Source organism: Serinus canaria, chromosome 10, assembly GCF_022539315.1.
Source record: "Serinus canaria isolate serCan28SL12 chromosome 10, serCan2020, whole genome shotgun sequence".
NCBI classification, from domain to species: Eukaryota; Metazoa; Chordata; class Aves; order Passeriformes; family Fringillidae; genus Serinus; species Serinus canaria.
This window is the reverse complement of record NC_066324.1, coordinates 13,167,023-13,178,501: the sequence shown is the minus strand read 5'-3', so window position 1 is coordinate 13,178,501 and position 11,479 is coordinate 13,167,023. Positions and strand designations below refer to the sequence as shown.

Genomic DNA, 11,479 nt, shown 5'->3' with positions numbered 1-11,479 from the left:
TTCACTTCTTTATGAAGAAGTGATAACTTCTGCTTTATATAGAAGAAAAGAAAGGTCCCTTTAGTGGCCTAGTGCTGTGTGTCATCAGTTCTGGGGTAATTAGTTCTGAGTGGTGTTCAGGCCCTCAGAGGTGCTGCCTCTAGCATAAAGTTTTCAGTGTCACCCTCTGTCTCCTGGTTTAGAAATGGCTTATCCCAGCACCATGGAATAACTATTTCTGCATTGTTTACCATACATAATTTTCCTTTTCATGTTCATAGAAACTGTTTCAAAATAATTTTTGTATCCAACCCCACCTTTTTCCTTGGAGATTTGTGCACTGTATTTCAGGAATTGCTGTACTGGAGACATTTTGGGATTGGAGTTATGAGAGCTGTCTGTTCCTAGACACTCATCTTTTCCTCTACAGAATGGTCTAAATCTGAGCTTCCTTATAACTTACAGAGGGCAAGCTCTTAATATATTATTTTTCCTTTTTGTTTTTCTTTCTTGATAGTTTTTTTTTTTTCTGAAATGTGAAATAATACAAAGTTGTTAGGGATTTTTATTCAAAACTTGGTCTTTCCTCCAAGCTTGTGTTTGTGGCCTTTAGAGCAGGCATTGTGGTCTTTAGGGCCTTCTGACTTGGAATTTTTTGTCCTCCTTCATCTTTTAGAGTTAAAAGTGAGTAGAAAAAGGCAAGTTACCAGTCTACTGCCATCCAAGCAATGCAAAATATAAGCTGATTAAGATTGTTGACATTTAATTTTTTTTTTTGTTAATAATGATGTGATATTTTTACCTTTTAGAAGAACATATATCAGAATCTGATTCAAGTGTTCTTGGAAAATGTATATGGTAGGCTTTGTCCAGCACTGTATGTAACTTTGTTGCTTTCTGTTGTCTAGTTTCAATTTCTTTTAAAATAAAGATAATTTTTGTGGGGAAGTTGCATGTGGACTTTCTGAAGATGATGTAATGCCTAGGTGGATGCTTCTCATATTCTGCCCATGAGAAGGATTAGGTGTAATCCTGCAAGAAGCAGCATGAGGTCATATGGATCAGAAAATACAGTTCCTGCCTCTCTTGGAGAGCTCCACTGTTCTGTAAAGGTGTTCATCTGCAGTCACTTCAAAGCAGATGGGAAAAGATCTTGTGCCTTCAGCCCTATTTCTTCACAGGATGGGAAGGAAGGCTTAAGCACCACTTGTCCAAATAGATTTTTTTTAAATAACTTTCTGCACTTGGAAAGTGATTATACAAAGAATTATTCATTCCAGTTTATAAAATTATTACTAAGCTCTTCCTGTTAGTTAAAATGCCAGAACTAACACATACTAAATCACCACTTTACCAATAATTTTTAAAAGTAACTGATATAGGTCCCAAGCTACATATGCAAAACAGTTTGTTGGAATAAAGTGTCATAAAATGTTTCTGCTTTTTGTTAAAAATATGGAGGGATGGGAGAAATTAGAGAGAATTTAGAAAGGATGTGAGAAAAAAAGGTTAATAATTAAAGGTAGGAAAATGTAAACTATCTAAATGATTTTTTCCCCTATATTAAAACTTCTGAAGCCATTCGAAGTGAAATAACCCCAGAAAATATATATGTATGTATGTATAGGCAGCTGAAGGTGCAGAATATTAATAATATTATTAAGGTTTGTCTGGAACATAAATCTGCATCCTTCATAGCACAAGAGATGGGAATTGAGGAATCAGCTTTTCAATGGAAAAATTTATCTTTCACTGCAAGCTTTCCACTGCAGACTTTAGACTGAGAAAGTTAGTGCCAGCAGAAGAACCACACTGCATGGGCATCTCGTTTATTTTTCAAGTGTATGCCACAGTGAGAGCACAGCAACTTGTCCAGGTAAGGCTGGGGAGTGGGTGGGACAGGGGTGGTGGTTCTGCCCATACGCTCAAAACCTTTAAGGTTGATCCAAGACCTTGCTGAATCCCTTTTATGTCCTTTAGCAGCTAAATCTGCTACTTGGACATAAAAACATGTTAGTGATATTCACTGTCTCTCCTACCAGCTTTGCATTGCAGATCTAGGTTTTAAGTAAATAGACATTTTGGTTGATGTATGGGAGAGAAGACTGAATACTGGTAACCATAACTGTGTCTTGTTAAGCCTGTATGCATAATATAGTTCTTCTAACAGGAATAAATAATAAGCTGTTTCATTTCAGTATATTCTCTGTGATTAAACTAAAAATGACACCTGGGTGACGAAGGCAGAAGACCTGCACTCAAAACCTCTGACTTTCTGGATGACTACAGCTGGAATGGTAGGAGATTTTGAGTTACTGCATTATAATCATTCTAGGTGCTGCTGCTATGTACTTTGAATGTTCTTGGAAAGAGGTTTAATTCAATTATCGGATTCCAGTCCATGCAAGGATTCTTCCAGATGATATTGATGTGGGTGAGTGAGGGTGGAGAATAACCCAGAAGTCATATAAGTTGTGATGGATTTCTTGCTCTAAAAAAGTTATAAATTTCTGCAATACTAACTTTTATATATAAACAGTACTTAAAAGTAACTTCTACAATTTGAATATTGCTGTGTATGATATGTAATAGAACATAAAAATTAAATCTTAACATTAAAATTAAATCTTCAGTGATACACATTAGAAATGCTAGCTAATGTGAGCCATGTTAAACTCCGTTACTCTTGGTCTCATTTTAAAAGAAAGAGGGAAAACGAGACTTTTTATTTCTGGATTTCTCCTAATATTTCTAGGTAATTGTATACTTTTGAGGAACTTAAACATACCTGGATTTTTATCCAGCTGTGTTTGGCTCATCTTTCAGGCCGCATTCTCCAGAAGCAGTTGCTTTCAATATACTAGACTTTGTTTTGGCAGACACAGTATTACAGTTTGTTTGAGAAATGCGGAGTCATAATGTGCAAATTACCTCCCGAGTTGTTGGCAGAGACAATTCAGCGGACAATATTGCTCAGCCACAGCGCGGGGCTGCCTGTATGACCCTGTTATTTTTAGGGGACATGTGGAAGTTTCAGTGCCAGCATTGCCAGAGCAGGTCAAGGAAGGTGACCCTGCCCTCTGCTGAGCCGTGGGGAGGCCGCTCTTGGAATGTTGTGCAGTTCTGGGCTCCTCACTATTGGAGATGTGGAGATGCTGGAGCAAGTCCAACACAGAGCTACCAAGTTCTTTCAAGGGTCTGGAGAATCTCTCTTACAAGGACAGGCTGAGGGAGCTGGGCTTGCTCAGCCTCAGGGAGAGGTGGCTGGGAGGGGACCTCAGCAATGTGTGTAAATGTCTGAAGGGAGGTGCCAGGGCCTGGAGCCAGGCTCTTCTCGGTGGTTCTGAGCAATACAACAAGAGGCAACAGGCAGGAACTGATGCTCAGGAAGTTCTGTCTGAGCTGAGGGAGAACTTCTCTCCCTCAGGCTTCCCAGAGAGGCTGTGGAGTCTTCCTCACTGGAGATATTCCAGAACTATCTGGACACGATCCTGTGCTATGTGCTCTGGGGTGACCCTACTTGAACAGGGAGGCTGTACCAGATAGTTTTTTATTAAAAACTAACGTTTGATAGTTTTTGTCAGCAGTTTGTCTCTTTTTAGAAATGTACGTGGACGACACGGGCTGCTTTCCTTCCCGCTTGGCGGAGCGGTGAGCGCCGGCAGCCGGAGCCGTGCCGGCGGCCCGCAGGCCCCTGGGGACTACAGCTCCCGGCGTGCGCCGCGGGGCCGAGGCCGGGAGCGCCCCGGAGCTGCTCCGGCCGCGGCGATGCCGCTGTGGCTGCGGGAGCACAGCTGGCGCCAGACCCTCACTGCCGTGTACCTCTCGCTGCCCTTGCGCGGCGCCCGGGCCACCGCCGCCAACATCTTCTGCAGCGAGCAGTACCTGAAGGTGGGGGCCGGCCCCGCTCGCCTCACGGGCCTCCTGCCGCGCCCGGCCGCGGGGTGACTCCGGAGCCCTGCTGGGCAGCAGGCGTGCGTGCACCATGGCAACTCTTCAAACTCAGGACCCTCTGTCTTTTATCATCTCCCTCTGTCTGCTGCAGGCTGTTAAATGCCCGTCCTGCGGCAGATCATGGCTTTAGCACTGTTCATTCCTTACGAATGCTCTTGCCACTCAACAGGTGCCAGCTGCCTTTACTCTCATAAATGGTCTGAATTTCTACATTTGCTTATACCGTCAATAGTCCTAAATTTGAAATCCACGGTTTCTGTTGCAGTGCTGCAGAACCGACTTGTTCAATCTCATTAATGAAATATACAACCTCGTGATGACCCACCCTTAACGGGAAGGAAGCACCTTCACTGGGCTTCTACAGACCTCCACAATGCATACAAAGCAAATTAGTTCTGTCAATAGCATCTGTTTCTTCAGGTTTACTGTATGCTTGTGCTCTGCTTTGAATACGTGAGAGTTAATTTAAAACATTAGCACAAATTATATTTTTGTAGGTAAGCGTCCCTCCCTTTTTGTTTGAAGCCGTTTTATATGCTCCTATTGATGACACAAACAGCACAGCAAAGATTGGAAATGGAAACATTTTCTTCACTTTGTATAAAAAGGAACCGGCCATGTGGGATTCCCTAACTCTAGCAAATGGTAAGTGTTCTACTCTGAAAGTTAGATTGCGTGTAAGAAAACCATACTGTGAAACTTCTGCTGGTAGATATCTGCTCAGTTCTACCTTGTCCATTGTTAAAAATAGAAAGAGAACATGTGAGAACAAAGAATACTAGTTCTAGCATGTGTGAAATAAAACGATATTTCTTGTACAACTTACATTTTGTGTTTAAGCAAATCTTAATTTTTCTCTTTTAGAGATGGGCTTGGTAGACCCTGGTTTGTTGAATTGTAATTGTGTTATATTTTGCCAAAGTAGCAGAAGAAATAATGTTTTCATTAACATGTTTATACCAATAGAACACCAGTCGTAAACGACTAAATTTATTTTTTTAAGCTGACAAGGAGAAACTACAACATCTAAGAGAGAATGCTGTTCTAAAAGCCCAAGAAAAGGCAAAAGAGGAGACAAAAGCAAAAAAAATTACAAAACAGGAACACAAAAAATATGCTTTGGAGGCCACAATGAAGGTAGGTTTAGAAGAAGCTCTGCCAGACTTTCATGTAAACAGCTACCAACTAATCCCGGAGATGCTTTGTTAAATGTATGTTAAAAAATATGAAAAGTTCCAATTTTTATTGTAGTGGTGGTGAACCTTATTAGGATTTCTTTGCATTTAAACCTATTTATTACCAAATATGAAAATGTTACTGACAAAGTGCTTACAAGTTGCCACTTTCTGTGAGTAAGATTAATGAAAGTTTTTGGTGACAAGCTCAGGTTTATGTCTGTTCAAAGGAGACTACAGTCATGTGGCAAAACTGTAGTCTTTTGTGGCCTTTGCAGGTGTTTAGTCCTTTAGCACTGTGAAAAAATACTGATTTTAAAAATTCTTACTCATTCTTTGTTGTGTTTTATATCAGCTTGCATTTTTTTTTGTCTTTTGTGTGTTTGTGTCTTTGTTATTCTGCTTTTTATGTGTATTTTAATATATGTTCTTAAAATTTTTATGAATATAAAAAGTCTGGCCCCTTCACTTGTGTTCCAAGGATTGTTTTATTTTTTTGGAGCATGCAATGAAATTGTAAGAGTGCATATGCAATATTGACCAAAAAGAACTACAGTTATGACTTAGTAGCAATGTTGTACCTCTTCTAGATATGTAATAATCTCAAAGAGATTAATCTCAAAGAGGAGAAATAAGAAACAGTGTATTCAGATCATCACATATCTTTTACATTTCTGCATTTTCCAGAGATCATTGGAACATGGCTAGGATTTTCACTGTTTAAAACTTATTTCTGAATGCTTCTGGATTGTACCTTAGGGTTATTAGTAAAATAGTTTAAAGATGAGACCTCTAAAAGTTGATCAGAAATCTTTACTCTCACAGGCATTTTCAAGCATCCTAATTAACTCTACTTGTATGGTCACATTATTGGTTACACTGTTCTTGGGATATGGAACTGGGAAAATAATGGTGACTTTAACTTAGTCAAGTCAGTATTATCAGATGTTCTGTATCTCATAGGGGTTTTTTGTTCAAATAGCTAGAGGAAGCAGAAAGAAAAAGAATTGAAGATCTAAAAGAAAAGGAGCGGGAGAAGGTCACTAAAGAGTTGGAGTTATGGAAAAACCAACAAAAAGATGGTGATAAATACAATAACATCCAGACAAAAGAGGAATTACATCAAGAAATAGAGTCATTAAAAGAGAGAAAAAGTGAAAAAATGAACAAAACTCAGATTCCTGATGAAGGAAGTTCTAAGACAAGACTCAAATCCACAAGAGGTTGTATAATTGAACTGTACTTTTTAATTCTTTAGAGTGTGGGTATAACTTTATTCCCAGATGTTTGTAATTCATCACTTATCTTTGTCTCCACCATACTGAACCAGTTCTTGTAGCTTGCAGTTATTTTTAAATTGTTTTCAGGCAATTTATTGAGCTAAAGCTCATGAGTTCTTAGCTCTTGTTGAAGTCTTTGGAAATACAAGGGTGGGTTTTGTTCTAAGCTTTAGAAAAGTAAATCAGAAAGCCTTTCTGGCAGTGAAATGCAGACTTCCTGGAGGTGGGGTTTCTGTTACCCAAAGTTACCTAACTTTGGATTTCATGGAAATATTCAATCTCCTTCTGTGCTCTCTTCTTGTGTCTTGGATCCATGGAGAGCCAATTCAGGGAGCCAAACCAGCAGAAGACATTTAATTGTTTGTTTGATTTGATAGGTTAGTTTTAGCTCTTATTTTTGCCCTGTCACAGCATCATACAAACAACAAAGAGAGAGGTGTAAGAGGAGTTTAAATTCATTTATGACAGATGCTGTATAATTCCATTTATTTACTTGCCACATTAGGAAGAAAAATTGTTTGAACCTTCCCTTCAGAAGACCAAGTCTAAGCTTTTCTCAAGCAATTAGAGGTTTAATTCTAGTGTGACACATTTCTAAGGCAGGTGTACTTTGGACTTTAGTAGAAAACCAGAAAAATATCTTGCTTCATTTTTCATGTCCTGTGCTCTAACTCTTTCCATAGGTCATGGTTCCTGTAGTATATTTTCACAGGATTTAAAGGAAGAACAGTTACCAGCTCCCCGAGCTGCTGCTACAATTAAAGTCAACTTTACACCACGAGTTTTTCCCACAGCTCTGCGAGAATCTCGTGTTGCAGAAGAGGAGGAGGTAAGGTGGGGAATTAATTATTGTGTATTCAGTCAATACAAAAATAGTGTCTGCGCCAAGGAATGTTACCTGTGCAATATCCTCATCTTCCAAGGAAGGCAGTCTTATTTAAATTAAGATACAAGGAAACAATTTTATACAAAAATTCCTTTCACCGTGTCATGCAGATTAATAAATAACACATTCCTTTTCTGGGAGGGGGAGAAAAGGCAGCAATATTAATTTAATTCCTTGAAATACTAATTTGAAGTGTCCTAACTCTTCTAGTGAAGATTCTTTCAGTTCTGTCTTAAAAGAAGCTCACAGCTCTTTTGAGCTCAATTCAATGAACACAAAGTAATTTTGAAAGATCAAAACAGACAAGTAAACAAAAATGTATTAGAGATGTGGTAACCTGACTTCTCATGGTAATAAAATATTTGGGGAAACTTTGAAGTTTTTCATAATAGACACTATCAAATATTTTCCTGCGTCTGAAATACACGGTCAATAGAATTCTTTTGATAAGTATGAGTGAAGAGATGAAAATAAAATCCTTTTCTGGATTTGAATTTTTGCTTCAGAAATAATACTAGCACATTTTTTATTTACAGTGGCTACATAAACAAGCAGAAGCTCGAAGAATAATAAATTCTGATTTATCTGAGCTGGAAGATTTAAAGGAAGAGGAGAAGAATCCAGACTGGTTAAAGGACAAAGGAAAGTGAGTTACATTCCACTTGAAGACCTATTAAAAATGAATTAGTTTTATGTGTTTGTCTACTGTTCAGTTTTGGTATATTCTATTTATTCTAGACAGGGTTGGTGAATGTCTGAGTAGTAATGGTAGTCATACTAGAGATTTTATTGACAGTTTACAGGGTCAGAATCTGATAGAATGAGATGCAATTGTTGAAGCTCATGATGAACAAAATGATTGTAAACACATTATGTATAGTCTTTGAAGAAAGTTGAGCCAGTGCACTATTATACCTAAGTGGATTTAATTTCATTTGTACTTTTTTAGTGAGACATTAAATATCTGTGTAAAATAAACTTTAGGGACTTTGTACAAATATTGGTTTATTTATATAGCTATGTTATACAGAAAGCTTTGATTAGGCAATCATAATCAGATATACAAAGCCTTCAAAATGAGTCCTGTGTCTACATAAATGTGTCCACTCTTACAATCCTTCATTACTTAAAGCAGTGACTATTTTTGTCATGTGTCTCTAAGCTATATTGTCAGCAGCAAGGTGCACTGAACCTCAGCTATGTTGTTCTCAGAAAAGGCTATAAAGGGGCATTTCAAAGGAGAAGATATTAAAATCTCAAATTTTTGAAAATGAGTTAACAATAAGTACGTGTTTATTTTGTATTTATACTCTTCTTTAAAGTGCATGTTTCACTTTTTTGTTGAATACTTAGCAAAATGTTTGCAATGGGAGACTACCTTGGGGCTGTAAACGCCTACAACCTTGCAGTGAGGCTGAACAATAAACTCCCCATGCTGTACCTGAACCGTGCTGCTTGCCACCTTAAACTGAGAAATTTGCACAAAGCTATTGAAGATTCCTCCAAGGTATAAAAATCCAGGAGCTTAGGCTGTCATCTTTTGCATTAATGTGATTTTTTTACTGTGATGGTTCTGGTTTAAGCAGATCTTAATACCTATTAGTGCAATTCAGAGTTTTAAAATTCAAAATTGATATAATGAAACCATGGTGAAATATTAAAATTTGATAGTGATGAATGAACTTTCAGAAGTTTAAAACAAAACAACAATAAAATACACCCTAAACCAGGCTTCCACACATTTGTGACAAATGTGGCCAGTATGTTTCTTTACAGATAACAATATTGTAGCAATATGTACCCTTGAAAAAGCCCACGACTTGGAGCAGAGACAAACAAAACCAAGTATACTCACACATTTTCTATTATGTTGTGGTGTGCTTCATTTGGTTGGAAGGAAAAAAAGTGGTGGTGATGAGCAGGATACCTAAAAAATTTCCAAGAAGCCAAACATTTTCAGAGAAGGGCTGTATTGTCCTGATGTTTTAGCAGCTGTTATTTGTGCAACAAGGGGAATGACCTCAAATGGCACCTGAATAATGTGGGAACAGTTTTCCAGGAATTATTATTTTTTGAACTAATACATACTTAGGTCTTCAAACTTGTGGGTTTTTGGTCTTGGTTTTTCCTACTAGCTGCTACTAAAACACATGTGCTTTTTTTAGTGCTACCTTTTATTTTTTTCTTTTGATAGCATGACAGGTCATATGATGTATGAAAACAGAACACATTATTTGACCTCAATAAACATTTAACATGGCATTTTTCAGTTTTTAGCCATGGCAATATAACTGTAGTTGGCAAACTGGGGTGATGGATACAAATCTTAATGACTAGACTCATAAGTCATTTATAGTTAAATTTGAATAGCTATTTTCTATTTCTGCTTGAATAGTTATGTTATTGTATAATAATAGTAATTAGGTGAGAGAAGTGTTTGTAAATGAGAAAAAAAACCCAAATTATGGAAAGCCTACTTATAAATACTTTGGGTGTTGTCATTTGTAAAGGCTCTGGAACTGTTGACACCACCTGTTCCTGATAATGAGAATGCTCGAGTGAAAGCCCATGTGAGACGTGGAACAGCATTTTGTCAGCTGGAATTGTACACTGAAGGTGAGGCCTTGGTTTTATGAAAACATGCGCAGGAATTCATAGTGACATGCAAGTAAGTCTGTTTAGCTCAGTGAGGCTGCTCACACCTTTATGTTTTGAGAAGTAACTTGAAGGAGGTCTGTATAATCTACGTCTATTTGTTATGAACCTTTATACCACATTCTTTAATTTTTTAAAAATTTCCTGGAAAGTTGAAAAATCTTTACAAGTTTGAGAAAATGGATTGCGTTCTTAATTTAAGGAGTTTTTCCACTGAAGATATTAAAATAACCTGAAATATTTCTAAAGTACTTGTGAAGTGCTTAGTAACATCTTTGTAAAATGAGGTAGGAAGCCCATATTAAGGAGTTAAATGATTCATCAAGTACATGTGATATGTGTGAAAATAACTGAATTTACAGTGTCCCTATTCAGTTCCTAAGAGTATCAGATCAGTTTCGTAAAGCAAATTTACAAATGGAAACTGGTAATAGAAATTGAAGAGTATTCAAAATGTCAGTGTTGAAGTACTAAGCTTTGGCCATTGTTTACCTTTTTCTGCAGGTCTCACTTGGTTATTCCCTTACAGCTTCATTTGCATGCTGAAACCTTATAAAAAAGACTAATGTGGGCAGGATTTTACCTCCTGTAGTCAGGATTTGGTTTTTTCCCCACAAGCTCTGATTTCCACAGTTCATAGTGTTTTTATTTATATTTTCACACAGGATCATTTCCGTTCTTCTGCAGAACACTAGAACAATCTCCTCATACACACACACATGTATAGGTGTATATGTACATGAAGGAAGAGGCTCTATTTTCATGCTTCAAAACCTGAAAATATTTATGTGGTAGAGTGTTTCCACTACAATGTTTTGCAAAATAAGATAAACAAAATATAAGTTTATTTACTGATGGAAGCTAAATTAATGTCATTCTGATTCCATCTTAGTTAAGGACAAACCTCAAGATCAATACTTTATGCATTTGACTGGGGAGTAGTTATTTCCAGTTAGTTGCTAAAGAGGATGCTCTTGCATTATTGATTGATATTCTTATTAATGTGTCTATATTAGGCCTCCAGGATTATGAAGCAGCTCTCAAGATTGATCCTAAAAATAAAATTATAGAAAAAGATGCTGAGAAGATTCGACAACTAATTCAAGGAGCAATGCAAAGTTCTTAATTAAAAAAAGTATAAAAAAGAAACTTTGATACCTTTGAGGACATCAGACGGAATCTTAGTGTGTGTTACCTAGACATTGTTCTGCTTCACTTGGAGCACTTACAAAACTGGTAAAAGATTGGATATATTATTGGAAAGTATAGTATTATAAACATGATTAGATATATTTTATATAATTTTGATATAAAGTTGTTGTATTTTTGCTTTTTGTTAGCATTCTGTATTGCTCTGACAATCTGAAACCCTGGACTTTAGGTGGTTCCTTTTTGTTAAGTGTTCTTTCCAAACTGGGGCCATTTCAACTATACTTCTTTCAGTAGCAGTTTAAGCAGACTTCTGAATTTTCTGCATCAGCCTCTTTCCAGAATACCATTTATGACTGATTTCTGTCTTTATAATAAAGGATTATATTATTATGCAGATA

General features: G+C 37.2%; 1 protein-coding gene across 2 annotated transcripts; it reads left to right on the top strand.

Annotated features, from left to right (window-relative positions):
* The first annotated feature begins 2,173 nt into the window (after positions 1–2,173).
* On the top strand, positions 2,174–11,479 carry DNAAF4 (dynein axonemal assembly factor 4). Of its 2 annotated transcripts, none has more exons than XM_050978421.1 (9): positions 2,174–2,276; positions 4,431–4,578; positions 4,937–5,070; positions 6,091–6,331; positions 7,072–7,217; positions 7,811–7,920; positions 8,628–8,781; positions 9,785–9,890; positions 10,946–11,479. In XM_050978421.1, the coding sequence occupies exons 1-9, from the start codon at positions 2,259–2,261 to the stop codon at positions 11,053–11,055; spliced, it is 1,167 nt and encodes a 388-aa protein (XP_050834378.1). In that variant the 5' UTR covers positions 2,174–2,258; the 3' UTR covers positions 11,056–11,479. The 2 variants fall into 2 exon arrangements, with proteins under 2 accessions (XP_050834378.1, XP_018769382.2); XM_018913837.3 differs by lacking the exon at positions 2,174–2,276 and adding an exon at positions 3,730–3,870.